The sequence below is a fragment of the Chanos chanos genome, chromosome 2, assembly GCF_902362185.1.
Source record: "Chanos chanos chromosome 2, fChaCha1.1, whole genome shotgun sequence".
NCBI lineage: Eukaryota > Metazoa > Chordata > Actinopteri > Gonorynchiformes > Chanidae > Chanos > Chanos chanos.
The window spans coordinates 27,001,795-27,024,587 of NC_044496.1; the positions used below are offsets into that span (position 1 = coordinate 27,001,795).

At 41.3% G+C, this 22,793-nt stretch overlaps 1 protein-coding gene across 1 annotated transcript in view; it reads right to left on the reverse strand.

Annotated features, from left to right (window-relative positions):
• Window positions 1-741: 741 nt before the first annotated feature.
• cntn5 (contactin 5) overlaps window positions 742-22,793 on the reverse strand; it is a 73,822-nt gene continuing 51,770 nt past the window's right edge. The window contains exons 11-22 of the mRNA XM_030764617.1: window positions 19,994-20,121; window positions 18,713-18,888; window positions 16,298-16,418; window positions 14,870-15,028; window positions 12,036-12,185; window positions 10,524-10,594; window positions 5,311-5,545; window positions 4,202-4,311; window positions 3,470-3,656; window positions 2,878-2,990; window positions 2,588-2,756; window positions 742-845 (exon numbers count right to left, since the gene is read on the reverse strand). Coding sequence (XP_030620477.1) covers window positions 742-845; window positions 2,588-2,756; window positions 2,878-2,990; window positions 3,470-3,656; window positions 4,202-4,311; window positions 5,311-5,545; window positions 10,524-10,594; window positions 12,036-12,185; window positions 14,870-15,028; window positions 16,298-16,418; window positions 18,713-18,888; window positions 19,994-20,121 — 1,723 coding nt within the window. The remainder of the gene's footprint in view (window positions 846-2,587; window positions 2,757-2,877; window positions 2,991-3,469; window positions 3,657-4,201; window positions 4,312-5,310; window positions 5,546-10,523; window positions 10,595-12,035; window positions 12,186-14,869; window positions 15,029-16,297; window positions 16,419-18,712; window positions 18,889-19,993; window positions 20,122-22,793) is intronic.

The following is a 22,793-nucleotide window of genomic DNA, read 5'->3' on the forward strand; positions in this document are numbered from 1 at the left end:
AAAAAGCAAGTCCAGAAATAGTAAGGTTTTCAGCACTATAAAAAATGTTTTCTTTTCCCCTCTCTCTCTCTCTCTCTCTCTCTCTCTCTCTCTCTCTCTCTCTCTCTCTCTTTCCCTCTCTCTCTTTTGCTATCCACTCTGTGTGAATAAAAAACAATGCACTTCTGTCTACTGAGTGTTTCACGGCGAGGCTTCTCAGGCAGCCAAAAGGGTAAACCAATGCAAGAAAACAATGGGCGGGAGGAACCGGGTGGACAGATCCCAGAGTAAAAGGCTCAGCAGCTTCGGGGACGGGAGCGGGAATTGTTCACGATCTCCGCAGAGCATGGGGCCACCCAGAGCACCTCTGGACCATGTCAGATTCGCAGTCTCTACAAAATGAACAGAAAACACTCCCCTAGGGTTTAGTTGTGTGTTTCATTCAAATGCTCCTCTCTGTAAGACGAAAACCACAATACTACAGTGATATCCCCCCAGAATTCTGAAAGGAAAATGAATAGGCCTAATAAAAAAAAGAGAATAAGAAAAAAAAAAAAAGAAAGATTTTTTTTTTCTTTCAGAGGAACTGATTGATGAAATGCATATTGGTTTTTGGACTGTCCATGTCTGGGAAAAAAAAAGGATTTATTCTCCCCTCAACAGGCCCCAGGCCCCGTGGATGGATCAGGCCAAAATAGGCAGTCTGTATATGGGAGGGAAAGCCCATTTCACCCATTTGGGGGGAGATTTGGCTCTATAGCCTCACAATGGGGCAGAAGGCACCAGTTTGGCCATGAGTAGAATGGTCCACGCTGTACCCCACGGCAGGCCGTGTACTGAGCTTTGCCCACTCTTTGCTCGGACTCCTGGAACAGACAGACAGAGAGAGAGAGGGGAGGGGGGGAGAGAGAGCGTGAAAAGAGTGAGTGTTGTTTATTGGCAGACACCCATACTGTCAGAAGTGCTTGGCACCTGTTTAATGTGGCAAAGACAGGCGCTAAAACCTGCAGGTCCTGTGCCTCCAAGAAGAGAGAGAGAGAGAGAGAGAGAGAGAGAGAGAGAGAGAGAGAGAGAGTGAGAGAAGTTGATGCATACTTATTAAAGTAAAACGAGAAAAAAAGCATAGCCCCCTGAGTCCCGCGTTTAACGGGTAAAATTTGATCCTCTCGGCAGCATAATCAGGAACTTTCAGCCAAACACAGCCGCAAACCAGCCAAAGTAATTTTCGTAACAGTTTTATCAACATTATTCATCATTTATAGTGGCTTCTTCTACATGTATTTAATAATGCATGCATGTGAAGCATGATGCTAAAAGCTTTCGTGGTTTTAAGAGCTGTTGATGCTTGTGGAAGATTGTGTTTAAGTGAGTAACCAGATACAAAATCAATTCACGTTTGCTATAGGCTTCTCCACTCTGCCTTGACTTCTCTGGTGTGAAATTTTATTTGATGCTTTCAATTTGTGAAGGGATGAAGAGATGTGGAGGAAAGAAACAGAACAAAAAAAAGAAAGAAAAAAAGTAAAACAAGAGAGAAAACGAATTCAGCTGTGTTTTGTTCCAAATGGCTTGTTAGGTCTGGTGCACAACTGATAGTAAACTTTAAATGTGTCTTGTCATCTGGCCGTGGAGAAGAAGCTAACTAGCTGCGTGAGTCAAGAAAGCAATCAAAGAGGAATTAAAGTAGGACACAAACTTGCTCTTCGCAGCTGCTGCACTAACTTAGTTAACAAGCTGCCATGGAGTAGAAACGAAAGAAAAAAAACTTTTAAGCTTTGTTTTTTGAAAGATCTGTTGAGCAAAAACACTTCAGCATTACACATTCAGGCACCATGTAACCGTTTTTTCTGACTTACATTTCGTCACCAATAGGTATTTTTTTTTATTTATAGTTTCTTTTTTTTTTTTTAACTGGACTTATTTATGTGGATAGAAAAAAAAATATAAATTGTATTCATTTGAATAGTCTTGAGATACTTAATTGACTGCCTCTGAATTCAATGGTAGTGAGATATTGCAGAGATCAAGCCTGCCTGAGAGACTTTCTACCCAGGTCCAGCACTAAGCAGTAAGGGCTTGGGCCAGTATGAGATTTAGTTGACATCACATGCTTAATTTTCAAATATCCCTGTATCACACTTATCGTATGTCTCGGAAAGGCCTTGCGGCAAAATGGTAAAAATTGAAGACAAGTTTTGAACCACTGAAAAATTAATTATGGAACATCACTGAACCCTTAAAAGGAAACACATCAAATGAAAGATGAAAACGCAATCTTCTCAATTAGATAAGGAGGTAAAATTTCAGTGATTTTCAAAGCAGTATGATTTTAAAGTTTTGAAACTTTTGGAAACCTATCAGTGCACCCTGTCATACCAAGGACATGAGGGAATAAATGTTACTAATAATATTTAGCTTGGTTTTGTAGTGTCGTGGAGTGTATATTGTTCTCTTGTTTTCATGACAGTATCAACACACCTGGTCAATCAGTATATTTATTAAAAGGCTCTAGTTCTATTAACGCTTATTCACCTTGTTACAACACACATAATCAACCACCTTGGTCCCATTAGTGTCAGAGTCCAAGCACACTGCAGGGCAGTAATACCTGAAGAGGTCAGTACTCTGACTTGGGAACTGGCCACTCCTTCTCCGCCCTCGCTGACTGCTCGCACCTCGATGATGTAGGTCCCGCCCTCGGGCAGGGTGAGCACAGCCGACGAGTTAGGCGTCCTCATCACCTGACTGTGACCTCGTCCGTCCTGATGCAGTAACACCTATTGTTAGGGCGAGGGACACACACACACACACACACACACGAAGAGAGAGGATGATATTGTCCTTTCTATGTGACCTTGCACAGCAACTTGTCAGTGTTTATTGGCAAAGAATGCTCACCTTGTACCCAATGACGTCAGACTCATTGTCCATGGCCTTTACGGGATCCCAGGTTAAGGATACATTATTCCCCTCCTGAATCCACATCAGATTGCTCGGTGGCTGACTAGGGGCTGGACAGGCACAGGCACAGAGAGAGGGGAGGGGTAAGACCCAGAGTCAGGCTAATATGTCAAGCCTTATCAGTCTCTCTCACCAACAGATCCATGCAGCAGAGGCCAAAATACAAATGAACGACAAGATGCAATAATGTGGTCCTAAACAATTTCTGTGTATGTGTGTATATGTGTGTGTGTGTGTGTGTGTGTGTGAGTGAGTGAGTGAGTGAGAGAGAGAGAGAGAGAGCCTTTCACACTAACAGCAATACATTTTGAAATAAAATGGTTCAGTGCTTGCACTGAAATCCTCCACAACACGCTGCTGTGTTGAAAGCTTACACAGTTTTACAGTTTTAAGTGCATAACGTTCTGATGACGAAAACACATACTGCGTGACACACACTTAATTCATATTTCTCTCTGATGATGCACACATGCTGTGACTGACGCCTGGTCTGACTGACTGACTAGCGCGTGGCAGGTTGGAAACTCACGGGCTTTCCTGGTGGCAGCCTTCATGGCAGGGCTGGCTGGACCCTGACCGATGCTGTTGAATCCTTTCACTGTGATCAGGTAAACTGTGCTCCCCTCCAGTCCAGACAACAGCATAGTAGTCTCATTCCCATTTGTCCTCCTCTTCTTCCCGGACTCCTCCTGTTCCACGTCTTTCCAATAGCTCACCTGTCACAGACATAGACAATATCATTGTCTTTCATGGTCTCTTTAAAACTCATTCTCAAAGACTAAGTGTAAGAAAGGAGATAGAGAGGGAGGAAATATGTATTCCTTTGATGTAATATTGGAATGTTCAGTTTAAATAACTGTCAGGCATTTTGCATAGATAGTGTAATATCTGCAGTCCCTGTGGGCAGGGGAATGTGATAATTTTTCTCTTGAGGGTGGGGTTGTATAGACCTCCGGCGTGGAGTTATCTTTTCTCCATTCATGTCGAACAAAAGACCAACTTACCAAAAACAGATGCGAACCAGGAATTTTTCTTTTTGTTTGTTTTTTACTGATATTCCACAATTGAAGTAACACGTGCATACATGAATGCAATCTCTGCATGCACACACACACACACACACACACACACACACACACACACACATACACACACACTAACATATACATACACAAAATCACATGTGGGTATGGGGAAACACACACACACACACACACACACACACACACACACACACACGCCCCAAAACACACATTCTAACCTCATATCCCCATGGTCGTCCTGGGCCAGGGTTAGGTGGTTTCCATGCAACTCTGATCTCTGAAGAAGACACAGCAGATGCTTGTACTTCAGTTGGGGCTTCCCGTGGCTCTGCAAGGGAAAAAAAAACAAAAAAACAAAAAAACAGAACAAACTGTAGACCCCCCACAGAGAGATAACACATTCTACAATACTACACAAAACCACGTCAGATCTGTAACAAAAACGACAGTTTTGTGCTTTCTGCAAAACAAAACAAATGCATAATTAATTCAGAGAGAAAGAGAGAGAGAGGGGTAAAGACAAAAAGAGAGAAGTGGAGGAAGAGAGAGAGAGAGAGACAGAAAGAGAGGTGAAAAGAGAGAAGTGGAGGAAGAGAGAGAGAGACAGAGAGAGAGGTGGAAAGAGAGAAGTAGAGACTTGATGTGTATAAAACTTCTAATCTATCCACATCTAGCATGCGTTAATAGATTCAGTGAAGATTCATAAACTGAAGTATAAATTGTGAGACTACGCTTGCAGACATTCCAATGACGTCACATTCTTGCTGTGAGAAGGAAGCAGTCAGGAAAGTAAAACAAGTGACAAAAATACAGGGATTTTCTGTCCAATGACTTTGACTTAGTCAGGGTAAGCCCTCATACTGTGAGCAAAGACTCCACTCCTTTCTTATCTTCATCTCTGTCAGAACAAAAATGAACAGGCCCCTTTGCACATTACTAGAACATTGTCACAAACACACTTACTGTGAAATGATAGTTTACTGCTGACAGTAAAAAGGCTTGAAATTGCTTAAAATATGAACTACGACAGTTGTGCTCTCCAACACAACCCGTTATAGACACACTGAAAAAAAAACATCTCCAGAAAGTGTTACTTTTGATGATTCTAACATATGCTATATAGGAATTAAGCTAAAAGATCACACTTATTTTCAAACAGGCATGCTATTACAGGGAAAAGTGCTGAAGCTACACAAAACCTTTATGGGATCTGTGGTAGCAACTGGTGCTCATGAGGGCTGCGTGTGAAACAGAGACAGAGCAAGAATGGCCCAGGCCACATTGAAACGTTAGGAGAATGCAGTGAAGGGTTTATGTTGAGGCATACCTCCCTCTGCAGAGAAGACCGTGACCTCTTTACTGAAGGGGCCGTCTCCCTTGTTGTTGTAGACTCCGACCTTCACTTCGAACGGCGTGAGGGGAGGAAACGTCTCATCCCTGTATTTGTAGGTTGTGGAGTCAGCCGACGTCACCATTTTTTCTTTCCAGCCTCGTGTCCCGTTTGCCCGAAAAGCAACGATGTAGCCAAATCCTTCACCGTTCTGAAACTCCTCAGAGACTGGCTAAAAACACAGAGAACCTGGTTAGTAACGGAGACGTATCCATGCTGGTGCAACGTGAAGAATAAAAGGCTTGATCTTTCATTTTGGAAGGTTATTGTTAATGGTCAGGATTAGCGGAGACTAAATGAACATTCCTCTGCCTGTGATATAAAAATTGAAAAATTGCACAAACGATCACTGGTCTTCTCAGGTTGTTATAAACTTGAATAAACATGTAACAAATATGACAAAGTCTAGGTGGAAGCTGTGGCTCATCTGGATCGTTTGGCTAAAGCACAACAGCCTGTGAATTTTCAATGCAACTTTTAGTCTGGCTGGTTCAAGGCACAAGGTCATGTCCAGCTGAAACCTTCCAGGCCAATGTACTGTGAAATGCTGTGTCTTGTCCATGAAATTCCATATGTATTTTCTTGGTTTCCTAGAAACTGTACTGGAGGGCTCTTGGATTAAAAAAGAAAATAAAAAAAAAATCAATTACAAGCAAATCTCCTGTAGCAGGTGAGCTAACAAATTAAATTCACAAACTCATCTTGAAGGACGGATTCCACGGTGTGGAATACATTATCTTAATATTTACCCATTTCACTTATTTTGAAGCATATTCTAGGGAGAAAACATCTGAAACATCCGAAAGGTGATTGAGAATAGAAAGGGAAAGCTCAAGCTGAATGAGCTGTGGACAGTGCGTTGAAAGCAGTTGTGTTCACACAGGTTTAATGCCTGCCTTAATTAGGCCCATGCTGATACTTATTCCTGCTGAGAGTTGATCATATGTGTAGAGCAGAGCTTTTGGATAAAAAGCATTTCCTAAACCTATGCTGATGTAATGGTTTGGAGGACTGAGTAGGCCTTGGCATAGACTCAAAAACCATTTTGTTTTAAATGAACAATTTATAGCAAAAATCAGTGTCAAGAAGCCCCATGCACATACTGAAGAATTTCCATGTTTTTCTAACTAAATGACATCCTTCGTCAAAGCTGTAGAGAGAAAGAACACATTAAATAGCATTGACTTACAGCAAAATGTCAGAAATTCCCCAAAGAATCCTTGAGATTTTGGCTTGTTAGGAAATAAAGCACTTGTTAATGTCACGCTCTTTGATGACAAGCCCAAACACATCAGCTCACTGTGTGATAACTCAACATAAATGGAAGTCTAAATAAGGACTAACCTAAACATTGTTTGTTGAAAAAACTCATGGGGTAAGCACATTATATATACAACAAGTCAAAGGACTGAAACTCAGGTGCCTTGTTACGCATTCTCATGCTTTATAATTGACTTGGCTGTAGTATATGCTAGAATGACATGTCTTTGATGAATGTTTTTCAGAAAGGGCAGTTAACATGCTTAAAAACCGACTAACTGAGAATACACCGGACAAGGAGCCAATGGATGTGTGTGAATGGCTGAAGGCTTGAGTAGAACTGACTGACTGCCTGTTCTAGAGCCTTTGATGAAAAGAACCTGCTGTTAGTCCTTCCGGAATAGCAGAGCATTCTGGAAGTTGAAAGGTGTCACTAACATGACAGTTTAGCATCTGGTCGCACATCTTGACTCAGAACTACTGTAAAACCATATATGGTTTGCACATTTAGGTCTCTAAGGATTGGACTTGGATTCTACTTTCATATGTGTGCGTGTGCTTAAACTGATATTACTGGAAGTCATCTCCAACACCTGCTATGCATTTAATAGCACCAAATACAATTTATTAAGGGAGATTGAAATTTAATTAAAATGTGAGCTGTTGGAATTACATCACGGGCAAATTTAATAAATGACAAACACCTGTACTCTCCTCCTCTTTAAGGCAGCATAACTGTCCGTCACGCTGAAATTTGAGTGATTTGTACAGGCTTCAAAAAACTCTTTTGCCCCTAAGGAAGCTGGGCGCATTAACAACCTCTCTAAGGGAATTATGGGAGAGGGAATGCTGATGTTTCCTCATAGCGAGGCGACGAATGATTGCCATGACTGTCTAATTAAGTTATGCCAGTGTTCCTTGAAAATAAATTAGCTTCCATCAAGCTGACATTATTGGTGTTGGCTGGGTTTTTTCTCTGTGCGGTCGCCAATTGAGCGGTGTTTAGGAACAGCATGGTGGAATCAGTCATGCTGTAAAATATAGTGGAATACACGAATTGAAAGGATTATGAGGTGCGGAGAAAGAGAGGGAGAGATTGAGAGGGAGAGAGAGTGAGGGAGAGAGAGAGAGAGAGAGAGAGAGAGAGAGAGAGAGAGAGAGACAGAGAGAGAGAGAGTAAGAATGAGGCCACACAGTGCGAATGGAGTCTGCCACAGTCAGTCAGATAGTGGTATGAGAGAGAGAGAGAGAGATTAAGAAGAAATGAGAGCATCTTCCAATGGTCAACTACATCGCTCTTGGTGCTAAAACAGCCTCCCGCTCTCTCTTTCTATCTCCCTCAGCAGACACTAATGAGATGGCCGAATGAGTCTGCACGGGCTGTTTAGTCATTCATCCTACTTAATAAGCAGGAGCCCTCCACAGCCGCCCAGTCTCCGAAAAAAACACTCTCAGATGATTGGAGAGGCAGCGAGCCCGTCTGTCCGTTTGCTCGCACACCCTGCCTGCCAAAGTGCCTCACTTTTCTTTTTTGCCGTCTCCTTCAATAATCATCTCCATTGATCAGAGACGACTGCACTGATTCATCTGCCCCAAAAAGCATTTAGCTGGAACGGCAATAAATAGGGCAGAGCTAAAAATGAGTGGACGTAAATAGAAATCTGAGGAAAAAGAGGAGCCACGTCATCCAAGTCAAGCATGTGAACATTGTCACCTCAGTTCCAAGTAATCAGCCAGGCCGAGCGATTTATTGATGACTGACTTGTTATCATTCTACAGGCCACCGCTCCAAATGCCATTTTTCCATTGACTGAGTTAACTGAGGAAATGGGAGAATAAGCTTGGCTCAGATCAGGCCTTGGGGAAATCTCTTCAGAGCCTAGAGCCACGCTGAGCACATGTGCTACTGGACAGGGAGACAGAACGATAGATAGATAGATAGATAGATAGATAGATAGATAGATAGATAGATAGATAGATAGATAGTCTCCTGAGGTTAGGAGAGTAATGAATATGACCTGTCAAAGTAAGTGTAGCAAAATATTCCTCCTGAGTCTCTGTAAGGTAAACTGATTTTCTGGCTCAGGACCCGACTTCATCCTTTCACTGCGTTCGGAAGAATTTGACCGTTGATTTTAGTGCATCTGTCCATCAAAACTTGGCTGCCGGCCATGGCTCAAGTGTCTCAGATTTTGAGCGAGCATTTTGGACTTTTAAACAGGACCTCCATAAAGAAGCATCCAAAATTCAGTCCCTAAGAACACAAAAGTGAGTTTAAATATCTTCATATTTTATGACTGCTATTTTTTGCAATTTAAGACACAGTCTTAAAAAAGAAAAAAAAAAAAAAAAATCCAGCCAGCGAAAAGAATTTTTTGATGCACAGCAGAGATCTTCCGGGGTGGCATTTCCATATTCCCTGTCAAAGCTACACATTGCAGCTTGGCCTAGGCAATATTTAATGAACTCTTCTGCGTGCATCAGTACTTGTTGAACAAGCTGACCCAGTGTAACGGCTGTTTGTAATTGAACTGTCACTGCAGATATTGGGAATAAACTTATGATTATTCTGTAGTTACTGTGATGAGTTTCCCAGGGGGTTATAAACACACAAAGGGGTAAAGAAAAAAAAAAAGAAAAAGAGAAATAAAAAAATATTCCAACCAATCTGGACCGAGCTTTATATCTCTCCTAATACTGCATCACGCCATTCTCTTCATGCCATGAAGGTTATTTGGCTACTGACAGTTGGGCCTCTGGGTTTAATATCTAGGAGAATAACCATTACATCCCACATCTGTTTCTCGCGCCACGGTTAATCGTACCTTCACAGCGCTGCATTTCAGGTCCCCTGGCCTTCACTGTTTTATCATTTCACTGAGTCGTACCCACAATGCCAAAGGTGAGCTTTTCACTAACAAACATTCCATGCTAATATCTTTTTAATGTTGCAGGAAATTAATTAGGCTTTTGTGTCGAGTATTTTTTTTATTGTTGCTGTTGTTGTTTTTTGGTAGGATGATGTAACAAAGAGGCAGAGAGATATGTATGGCATTATGAGAAAGACTGTTTGAAGACAGTATATTCTCATCATTTACATGTCTCTTGTGTGAAAGATGTGAATGTGTTTTCAAATATATTAGACAACGCAGCAGCTTCAATGCAATCCAAACTCCACATCAAGATGCCAAGATGACTAAAAATAAAGCTACATCTCCACAAAAGTCACATGATGAACACATCTTTGATAAAGAATACTGGCAACTTCAGTTTGGAGATATTGTGTGAGCCCAACACCACAGGAATACCATGCATTTCTATGTAAGCTTTCATAAACATGAAGAGTTATTACTGTAGAACTGAGGTCTTGTCGTATCAGTGCCAGTAAACCAGCAGTCCCTCATAAAAGTGGAAGATTATTTTATTAATGAAAAGGTGACATTTGAATGATCAGAGTGGCTGATTGAGAGATGCTAGCATGACATCACCTGCACACAGTTACCTGGACGTATGCTAACCTTGTGATTAGCACTAATAATTTAGCAAATAGATGTCTTTTCTGTGTTTATGAAGCCTGTTTTCTGTGTGTGTGGACTGCATACAACATAATCCTAAAAAATAAAAGAAACCCAGGATGCTAAAATCCTGTTTTGGAACAAAGCACTTCATTGGTAGCAGGGGGGCTTTTTCACTGAAATCTGACTGAAGCTGTCATTCAACACGACGCTGCAACGGTAATTATGTCTGCCTACCATTAAAGCCCCCCAAAAAAGTCAATTAGTTCTGAAAATCCATTTGGACAGCAGAAACAGGCCCTTTTTCTGCCATGTTCATTAGTATAGCACATCTCTCTGCGGGGAGCCCATGGCAATCACTGACAGCAGACTTACCTCCCATGATATGACCAGTTCGTGTCTGCGTCCATTTCCTCCTCTCACATTGGCTGGAGGCACAGATGGAACTGCAAGCAGAGATAGCAGGGTGCTATTTTATCCATTCCTGCTGTCCCAGGACTAACTGATAAAACACTGCTAATGTAGGACTAACACTACAGAAATGGCTTTGCTTTGAACTGCCTCCATAAAAGGCGTGTGAACGCCTCTTAATTGTCCATAAAATATGCAGTTTTAGCAAAGCAAAAATACTGTGCATCTCATCTGTGTAAATGTAAAAACTCGTGTGGCTGGTATTATGCATAATTGGGAGAGGGTTATTACTGTGTGAAAGGTAAATAAGATGCACTGACATGTATCCGCAGAGCCATAACATGGAAGATATGAGTCAATCATTTATATAGAGTGGAACTACGAGAAAACTCACAGGGTTCATGGCTGTGTTTACTTTAAGTTCCCTCTAATTTACAGTGCTTCCTGCCATTATGCGCTTGGTACACTCAGGGAGTCATTAGTTCTCTGTAGTTTGGATGATAATCTGTGTACATCCGCTAATAATTAATTCATTGTCAGTCGTCACTTTTAATAAATTCTGACAGCCGAAAGCACACACCCTATAACTGAAATCCACTACTCTGAAAACTAGATTAAGCTATCAAAAAAGGCTGGTGACAAATGTTTTGTTTCAAATCAAACACAACACCCCAAAGAAAACAAAACTTTTCCAAAAAACTCTCTGATAAGTAACTCTGATAAGTACACTGATGACATTTCTGATGCAAATAGACTTTGTGTCGCTGTGTTATCACAGAGAGGAGAAGCCCCCTGTATGAAGTCTAATCCACACAAAGGAAACATTAGAGGATTTTTTTTCTTTCTTTCTTTCTTTCTTTTTTTAAAATTCTTTCCATAAATAGATAACATGATGGTGGGTCTGCCTGCAGGGTGCAATAGCCAGGCTGCTACAGCGAAAACCTCCTGAAATTCATGTAAGTGGCTTACTTGACACTTCCTCTCCAATTAAATCAGCAGGTTTATATATAGGAGCTTTAAGTGGTGGAGGTGCTGTTGTGAAAATGTCGAGACATGTCCATACTCACTGGAAATGCTGCTGATGAAAGACATCTGAGTGTTGGGCGCTAACACTGTCTAATGCTTAACAGATAGCTGGTTCACTGAGCCAAACGCTCTTGGGAACGGCTTTTCCCCTGTGTTTTTTGCTCTGTCCTTGGCTTTACCATGACCTGAATATACTCTCAGCATAGTGTTCTGGATCAGTCATATGTCATAACAATAACTTATTCAAACCAAAACCATAACTACTAGTAGTAGTAATTGTAATAAGAATAAGAATAATAACAGCAACAACAATAACCATCATTATCATCATCATCAGCATCATCATCAACAAGAAATATATGAATATGAATAAAAATCATTGTCTGTGTATACAGTAAATCAGGTTGGTATGTTGGTAGTTCTCTTTTTTGATTGTGTCATGACTGGTACCTGCTTCTTTTGTGCGGACAACTCTGGAGGGTGCACTGGGGTCTCCAGTTCCAATGGCATTGGTGGCCACCACCCGGAACTCGTACTCCACCCATGGGTTGAGTTCTATGGCCATGGCAGACTCCATGTCCCCTGTCACAGGGTCTGGGTCTGTGGATTCACCCAAGATGCTTATTTTATTATTTATTCTGTCCAAATGTTTGCATGAATTTTCTAAAAGCCTGCCTAATAGTTCTCAACAACATACATGCTTATCATAATTCCACAGACTTGGGCCCATTTGATCTTGCTCTATTAGTTAAATGGCAGTTTTGATGAAGACCCTGAAGAGCATTTGATGTTTGTTCAGTGCTGCTTAGACGCACTCGGTCTTGTTAGAATTTTAGTAGCTTTAGTAGAAAAGGACACAATATAAAGGAACTGCTTGACCCAGGTCTGTTGTCCACATGTATTCATGTTTTTCCCTTGTCCTTAATAAGTGGCATATATCTCAGTAAATCAGATGAAAAAAAGCATCGTTTTTTTTATCTCTCCATCATCATCGTTTATTTTGTTTTACTTTACGTCCAATAGGTATCTCCCTCTTTCATTACTCCAAGTGTGAAAATATTGAAATGTCAATATATTGCATCATCATCGTTTCTTTGATGTTATGGATGTCTCCTCTGGTAATGGTAAAGGTGAATTTGGAGCCAAAGGCCTGCCAGTCTCCCCTGAAAACAACTGACTTGAAATGAAATGAAAAGGCTTTAAGTCAACCAGGCGTTTTAAGTTTTTTTTACTCCTTTTTTTTTTTTTTTGTAGTTGTTGAGCTAAGAGCTTCCACCCATCAATGTGACCGAGTACACTGCTGTGGGTAATCATATTTCTGGGGTAAAGACACTTGAACTGAATTTACAGATTTGTTCTGACAGACTGATGGCATTCAACGCAAATGGCACAAAGTAACATCATCGTTGACTGAATATCAACTGAAAGCATTGTTAATGCACTGCATATAAGGGTTAAAACAGCCAGGGACAGTCTGATCAATAAAGCCTCATTGGTTTCTCTAAACAACAGAAATATGCAACAGAGCCCAAAACATGAATGAGCAACAACACACAATGCTCTGACTTTCTCATTCCCTCAACAATTTCAGCATTAGACACACGACGCAATTGATAGTAAAGACTTCCCTCTCATCCATAAAGAATCATTGTGACTACTTCTCAACAGGAGCATCATGGCCTTGATTTCTGTCTGATTGTAAATTAAATTGGTTTAGAGTGGCTTATTTGGATTGAGAGCTTATCTGAAAAAAAGAGAAGAAAAACAGAGAGAGAGAGGTGGATGAGAGTTTGCAGCACTTAGGAGGAGAGAGAGAGAGAAAGAGAGAGAGGAGGTAATGTGAGTGAGGAAGAAATAGCAGTTTAAGAAGACAGTTGGTGGCCTTCACCACTGATCAAATGTGCTATGTGCAAATGTGTGTGTGTGTGTGCGTGGTAGTACTTCAAATCCATGCAAACACAGGCCTTTTAAAATACGTCAGTAGCAGTACTCAGCTCTGACTTCTGTATAAACGAATAGACACCTGCTGCCCTTTTGTTTTTTGTGTTTTTTTTCTCTTTTTAGATCTGCATTGTGCTGTTTGATAATGTTGAGAGGAAGGATCATGTGCATCTTGGACAGGCTTGGCCCGTAGCCATCCCATAATGAACAACAGAAAATAGTTCTAGTGCTCACAGCATTTCTCTTCTCTCTCTCTCTCTCTCTCTCTCTCTCTCTCTCTCTCTCTCTTTCTCTTCCTTCGAGTGCTGTATGCAGGGTGGGAGCCAGCTCTCATCCACTAATGCACACTAATGTGAGGGCCCTCTGTCAAGCCCTGCGCTTTTCAAACAGTAACCGATAGCAGTGTTTGCTGGAGAAGCGAAACAGCGTAAACCCTCTGGCGTTAATCTCTCTCTGAGTTCACCACTTAGCAGGCCTCACGCAGACCTTGATTGCGCTTTATCCGGTTTTGTGGCATCGAACAGAACTCCAGCGAGAGGTGTAAGTGAATAAGTCATCCATCCACACACATGAATTACACACCAGAGGCCTCCCAAAACTTTGCTATTATCCTTTTCAGACCTCCAGGGGTTGGACTAGTTTTAAAAAAAAAAAAAAAAAAGATCATGGTTCTCCAACACAAACAGATAATTAGAGGTGGTCGTAACATCATGGTACACAGAAGTGACCCCATTTAATTTCTGACAGTCTGATGTGAAAAAAAAATGCTGTGGAATGTGTTCTCTTAGGCCTGAATTAACAGTGAAGAGAAAAAAAAGCAATTATGACAGAGGTTAATTTACTAACAACCCTAAACTTCATTTGGCACATGATTTAAACCACTGACATTCATGGTGAGCACAACAGACCTTGTAATGAGCGTTTTAGCGAGCTCTCATCGTACCCATGCATACACAGACTGTGGAAATGAAGCTGGTCTGAGGATCTGAACCTGTAGGCAGTGGGGCGGTTTAGCATAAGGGCATAGGTGGGCATGTAAGCTCCCTCACACCATTTGCAGGAGAGGATTTTTCATGAGTCAAAACACATTAAGACTTTGGGAAGGTGAAAATGATAGTGGAACAACAACACCTGTGCTGTCACATTGGGCATTCCGCTATCGCTGGAATCTGTGACCTTGTGCTGGTCGTTTGCTAGTGAAACTTCAGTTGCCTGTCAAACTTTTGACTTCTGAACTTGGTCTTACCACATTCAACATCCTATCCAGACACCCGTCTACCCCCCACCTCCTCTTTACCCTATGGGATCGACAAAGAGATGGTGTTTACTTTCAGACTGATTACCTGTTTTCACAGTCTGCCAGCCCAGCGAGAAGGGGCTGCGTGCCTGAAGGTTGTAAGTGCTGATGGGACTATGGTTGTCCACGCCATGACTCCATGACAACGTCGCTGTGGTGTCTGTGATTTCCTCCACGATTACAACTCCGGGTGGCCCTGGGGGACCTGAAGTCAAACATCAGGTAAACATTAGACACAGGCGGTGCGATGAAACTCAATACCTTTCACTCTGCAGACCAACCGAAAACATACAGAAGGCTCGAAAACCGTCCGCAATCTTTTGAGACTGGCGATATTAATCGTTAATGATTCGATCAGTTACATCCGGATCTCAACCAAGTCCTCTCACACAAACACACACACATACAAAAAACCTACACCCAAAGCGATGTGCATATGGTGTAGAATTCAATTCCCCAGTTGTAATCTCTAAACAAACAACAAGCAGAGCTCACAAAGACTTACTTAACCACAGCAGGATTTGGGGATGACAATGATCTCCTGCCAAGGATTTCATGCTGATTAGGGAACAGTAAAGCTTTTTTCTTTTTTTTTTCGCCCTCCCTCTCTTTTTCTTAGGCAATGTGCCAGCTCCACAGAGCAGGCTTGTATGGTGGACCTTCTTCTGTTTCAAACTGCCAAGCATATGTTTACTACAGCCTTCAGAAGTAAATGTAATCTGCAAGAGCAGCGAATGTCTGAATGCTCAGGAGGAAACAGCTGTAAAAAGGAAAGGCTGACAGCTGGTACGCCCAATGAAAACCAATGTTCTGTGTCCCTGGGAAGGGTGCATTAAAAGGTAGCATTGAAAGGTACATTTGCATTTGAGGATATTAATATGCACGACGAGTCGCTATGGAAGCAGAGACAGGAGCTTCTGTTTTAAGTCTGGATGAAAAAAGCACGTGAAAGGTTTATCCCTGTCTGAGCCTTAAACCAACCTCTAACCAAAACATATTACATTAATTAAAACAACAACAACAACACAAACACAAACACAACAATAACACCCCCCCCCCCAAAAAAAATGATACACCTCATAATATATCCATTTTGTCCATGCGATTTGATAAAAGAAAATAACTATCACAAGCCTTGCAGAATGCAGCATGGGATATTTATGTGAACTATACTGTCTTGTGATGGTGGGGGGACAGAATATTGTAAAATGCTGTATGTATAGCTTCACTCTCACACAACAGCCACAATGCAAACAGTAACAATGTAAAGTAATACGCACTGTGAATGAGATATCATTGTAGTGATACCACAAATAATATGATAACTACTGACAACTCAATACGAAAAAATGAAACCATTTTAAATGTTTTAAAAGACTGGATCTCTAAACTGTTTCAAGTGTGATGTGATTATGTAAATGTGTCATTGGCCAGGTCATAGGTGGGTGTGGCTTGAGTTCCTTAACGAGCTCACCTCTAACGAGCAGTTCCGCCTCAGCATACACCGTGTCTGCACTGGTCTGCACTTGACAGCCATACTTCCCAGCATGCTTCAGGAGAATGCTTCTGATCATCAGGTCTACAGTGGAGGACTGCTAAATGGATAAGGACAGGGATGCAAAAAAGATGAAAAAAAAACAGTTAGAGGTGTTTGGAGAGAGGGAGAGAAGAGAGAGAAACAGACCACCTCAGAGTGCTTGACATCTGAGAGATGGGCTGCTTTAACACTCTGTATTGGCTCATGCAGCTTAAGAGATTTCTGTTCAGCTCGCTCACTACTGCTATCCCCTCATCCCCCCCCACTCCCCCCACACACCCGCCACCTTCTCTCTGCGAAATGAGAAATGCCTGAGGCAACAGTGGGAATAATTCAAGGTTTGCAGGCAGGTGTTTAGCACAGAACCTGATTAAAATTACAGCACATGAATCAGACAGCCATGCCTTCCCCGCTCTCCACTGTCTGCAGTTTGCTGTCATTGGAAACGCATAGCCACAGAAGCCAGCTAAAGAAATAAATCTTTTCTTTCTCTCTCTCTCTCTCTCTCTCTCTCTCACTCGCCCCCCTCCCTTCCCTATCCCTTCATAATTTAAAGAAAAGAGTGAGAAACTGAGAAGCTCTAAGGTGAGGAGGGAGAGAGAGAGAGAGAGAGCACTTTGGTCAAATTCACAGGACCTTTGGAGTGGGGAGGTATGGCTGTCCAGAGGAGTGTTAATATGCTGTGGATATGTCATTCACGACGTGCCTGCACATTGACCCATTTTGCTGAACACGTCTTTCAAGAGACAGAACTGTAAGAAACTAAATGGGGAAAGTGAAGCATAAGTAACATCAATTTTTTATTGTTGTGAGCAACATGGCAAACCCATGTATACCCAACAAATGACTTAAACCAACATAATGCATTACTCTGTATGCCTCATAAATAATAACATATATACAAGTTAATGACAAAACAAACACCAATCCATTTAACAGATGCCATTATTATTTCTGTCTGATGCAGTCAGGAAGCTGTTACCATTTGGAACATTCAGCTCCAAAATGCCATAGATTCCAAAAGCCTTAGTTTCATCTGCAATATTTTAAAGTTAAGACCCCAATTACTGTAGCCCTGAGGCTGCTTGGTGGCTGAGTGATGGTAAGCGCTGGTCTGAGGTTAGGTCATATTAAATCTTAAACCTGGAGGGGGTCATCAATACAGCCTGTATAGAGATACGGGCGTTAGAAAGAGGAAGGGATCCAGGCTCATAATGAACAGATGGAGAGTTCCTTAAACAGACTTTAGTAGACAAAGACTTTACTTTGTTCCAAAGCAACATGTGACAATAGTTCATTGAAGCTATGGGCATATCCCCCAGTAAAACATATGCTACTCATTGCCTTGTCGTCCATCTTGACACGTATTGATCGATTTGAAAACCTTATTTGAAACAGAGCAGTCACACAGTATGACATTATTTGATACATACGGGATGAAAGTATGTTCAGAAATGAGACGGGAGACTGCCTTACACCACTACTTAATACCCAGCATCAGAACAAGTGCGAGGGCTGTCACTGCGTTAGCAGGAATTTGTCAAGAACCAAAGCTTCCTATCTGCATAAACGTTCACAGAGATGTTCTGAGGGCTGTTGACTCTTTAAGCCTTGAGAATGGGGAGGACTCCTTTGCTGAGCTCTGTAATTTGGAGAGAGAACAAATCTCCCAGAAGCACCACTATGTGTTGGGGTTTTATCCGTCTTTCCTCGTAGACTTTGATAAACACGATGCTGTGATTCCCTTTGGGTCTTTCATCACGATGACATGCGAGCCTAGGTGACCTTTCAAGGGGATTGATTCTCCTTCAAGTTAAACCAGGATTTGGTGCAATGTGCCGTGCCTAAAATGAGCAACTGCTCGAAAACTGAGTCCAGGGCCCACAAATTGCAGATAGAGACATGACAGAGATTTATTGATTTAGAAACAATTCAGTGTTGGGAGAGCCAAAAGAAAACAAAATTCTAACGATTTCAAATTGGTGAAAAGAGGGCAAAAAGCCTAACTGCTCAACAACTTAAAGAAAAACACATCTTGTTAATGAGCACAACCTACTAGCATGTGTAGTGATACAACGTTATTTTACTGAGCACGTACACGAACACTTACTCTCATAACACATATTGGTTCAGGTTTAATCAGAACGCTGCAGATTTGTGAAAGCTAGCTAATTTCACACAGTTGGTTTCATCTAATCTTCTGAAAATTATGAATGACACGTACATCAGTCAAATAAACCTAACTGTGAAAAGTTTCCTTTGCATAATAACCACTGAAATACCCAGAAAACAAACAGCAGTCCTGACTAGACCCCTGGCAAGGCCAGTATTTGCCTGAGCTGCGGCACTTACTGTTTGTATGTATTCAAAGTGGCTGCCCTCCCGCTGGAAGTCCAGCGGCTGGTTGTTTAGGAGCCACAGGAAGCTGACATCCAGTGAGGGGTCATGAGTAGCTTTGCAGCTGAGGACTACGCTCTCTCCCACTGTCACCTCCACCCGGCTGGGGCTCAGCTCCACCCGCATGGCCTCTGCAAACACAAAGCTGCCACACTGTCATCTTGGGACAACCAATGACATTTAACACAGCAGGAATAAAATGACTCAGCTGACTTAAACCTCATACAGCCATCTTAGAACATGCTAAGGGCATGTTAACAAACAACGTCAGAGACTTCCCGGCAATATCTGCTGTTTATATTATGAAAATATCAGTCATGGATTTCATTCGTTACAAAAATTCATTACAAGTTCTGTTATTGATCTATGTTATATTAGTGCATGCCTGATGTTGAAAAGATGTATTTTCTATTAAATACCCTGCTGCTGTACAAAAGGCTTTATAAAAATGGTTATACCAAATTAGGAGTTGTTATAAACAAATTATTACACGTGAATAAGTACTAAACCTGTAAGCTGCAGTCTTGGTATCGGTATACCAAGATTGCTTCTTTCTTAGTGGCCAGCATGCTTTACAAATATCAAAATGCTAACTGCTTTAAGACAACACGGTGTGCTGCCATTAGAGGAAACACTGATATTACACTCTTGCTTTAAGGCACCGAGGCACAAAACAAAGCCATCTTAGAGCAGCAAAGAGGAGAGATCCCTCGTGGCACTGAATTTTTAAAAGCCCAACACAGAGTTCAATCAGGACCAGGACAGAGATGTAGCATCTGATCAGAAGTCACGGTCTTAATGGAAGGAGCTGATTCACGCTGGGTTCAGCCTGAGGCACTCACAGGGCCGGTTGAAACAAAAACATAAAGGGAAATAGAAAAGGAGCTGACTAAACCAGACGCTGCCATCTAGTAAAAGCCCTGCTATTGATTTTGAACCCTCTCCTGCAAACCAATCTCTAAACGTCACGGACGCTGAGGCTCTTCGATAAGTAAATCGACTCATTGTCTCATTAAAGAACATTTTTCCTCATCTTTGGTACTGAGCTTACCGTGGCGATATCTGAATATTGGATAGTCTGAATAGTAGGATAGTCTGAACACTGAGGAGAAGAAAACTTTGCTTTCAACAACAAATGAATTTGAGTGACAGCTGAGGGAAGGCTATGTGAGAAGCAGAACTGGGTGCCGGGGTTGCAGAGAGCAGAAAGGAAAGCTGGCCCAGGGAGGGGCTTACCTTTCACCAGCAGCACAGTGGCCATCTCAGCTGAGCCGAAGAGGTTTTCAGCCCTACATGTGTACGTGCCCTCATCTGCCCGGCTGGAGTTCACTATTCGCAGGGTGTTGTTGCGGAGCAGCATAATCCTATTTTTAAAATAAATAAATAAAGGAAATCCATATTATGTGGAACAATGAATGCATTCTTAAACAGGGTAAATGTTAAAAGTTTTATCCAAAAAGTCTGTGACGAGGAAGAGAAGGAAAACAGAGAAGAGGTTGTATTTTTTGTGACTACATATTTTAAGAATAAAAGTGTTGCAAGATTGTTCCTTGAGATGAAAGTGAAAAATGAAAAAAAAACATGTAGGCTACTTTCCTATCTGCTAACAGAATTATTTACTGTGATTTTTGCATTAATTTAAACATTAAAAAAAGACTAGGAGATAGAGAGAGAGAGAGAGAGAGAGAGAGAGAGAGAGAAAGAGAGAGAGATGATGTAACTCTTTACACTAAATGTGAAAATGTAAGACTATGATCGTCCTCTACATTCTCAAATGATCTCAACCCCCTCCTACAGAAACAAAGAAAAAAGCAAACAAACAAACAAACAAACAAAAAAACAAAACCAACCTCAAATATCAATACATATAAGACAAAACTACAATGAGTTTCCAGAACCCCTCCAAACACTCTGAGGACAGCATACAGCAAACTCTACAGTCTTCTGCATCCAAGTCTAAATGAATGTCAAAGAGGTAGATTTACAGATAACATTGTCAATAAGCTTTTTTCTTTTGATGGTAAGAGACAGATAATGATCTATCAATGAGGATTAGAACTTAGATGATTATCAGGATAGCTAATTACAAGCTAATTGTGTACACATAGTGAATAGGTCTTCCCACATAAATACATACATTTAACCTGTAAGACACTGCCTAATGTAAGAGGTGCTTCATCAGAAGGCAAGAAGAGATCAAACTATTCTTTGATAAACAGTATAAATGACACACCAACATCCAGTTAATCTAATAACAAAGAGACCAAACAAAATTAAAAGTCTTTACGATTAACGATTTGTGATTATATGCAAATTTTCTGTTCTTAAATCTACTACACAACGTTTAAAAACTGTTTGATATTCTAAGATCATAGTGCAGTCAGACTTAGAGACACCAATCATGACATTTGATTCTCCACAGAAAATGGAGCTCTCTACAGAGGAAATGGAATTAAATAAAGATAACTCGACTCAGACTTTAATCTTATCACCTCCTTTCATCCTGAGTTCTGAGGACTTACTTTCAGACAGTACAGTACTACATGGCCTAACAACTGGTCTCATTTGGTGAATGAATTTCACACAAAAGAGTTTCTTATTTCAGTTCAACAGTTCACAAGAGTCCGGAGAAAAACAGAAAATCAGAAACTGAGCTTTTGAACTGAAGACACACCAGCCAGAAAAGTTCAACGAAGACAGAGAAGATTTCAGTTCAGTTGACTTCTGAGGCTGGCAATTCCAGAGGCCACATACATCAATTTCCATTCACTCTAAACCAACACATAAACACAGATCTGTCAACATTAATCACAGCTTGGTTGGTTTTAGAGTTAAGTACATGTTTCTAAAAGGCTTTGGGTGCTTTCAGTTATTTAGATCTGAATCCAAGAGAAACATATATCAGAAAAATCTCCTAGGAGTTTTGTTTAAGCCTTGATCAGTAACTGCCTTTGAGACTGGAATCAGTGTCTGGGTACCACAACATTTCTTTCGAGGCGACTGTCAGTGTTTTCCTTCCATATATTCAACTTTCTCCTCCTGTTTTTTTTTTTTCTCACTTTGCTCAGGGTGGATGAAGGTGTGAGTCTGAATATTTACAGAGCAATCATTTTATTAAAATTCAATTTCGGGTCCAAAAAACCAAACAAATGTGAATGAAAGGGAAACGTCGGTCTCCTCCCAGCCCCATTCATTTGTCTCTCGTTGTTTGGCTAACATATTTACAGCACTAAGCTCTTTCATCTTAGAGGCAGTGATGGGAATTGGCAGTCTGAAAATCACAAAGGCGTGACAAAGTCTTGCCATACATGTAAAATTCATAAGGAGACAGCAGCTCAGAAAGAAAGAGAGAGCGAAAGAGAGGGAGAGAAGGGGAGAGATAGGCGAGAGAGAGAGAGAGAGAGAGAGAGAGAGAGAGAGAGAGAGAGAGAGTTTCAGCAAGGACAGGGGGAGGGAGAGGACAGAGGAGCAGAGGACAGGGATCAGTGGGTGTATGTAAATGAGACGTGATGGTAGAAGAAATACAGCCTAAACATCTCCTTACAGCCACCTAAAATACATTTTTTTTTTGCAGTCCACTCTGAACAAAAGCCTTAAGACACATCAGAGGTTACGATTCTCTTCTATGACCCCATTGAAATGAAAGTTAAGTCTACCAAGAAAACAGCTTTGGAAACCATAAGATGTTTGGAATAAACCTCCTTTACCTTATTATTACCTTGCATTTGTGCCCCACCCCCCCCCAAAACATCTTACGGACACACCAGAGTAGACAAACAAGCAAGCGAACAATATAAAAAAAATAGAAAAAATCTAGGGTAGAGAAAAGTGCAACATTCTTGCTTGCATGACTAGGCGTTCCTGCTGACAGTCGCTATCACATGAGGTTTCTAAACACATTAGTGAGCCAGATGACTGTAAAGCTTGCACAGTGACAGTGAAACTCTCTTGGCCAAAGTTTGTGATTATATTACATTACATGAAACTGATTATATTACATTTCATATAGTCAGTGATGCTGTTTTGTTTGATTATG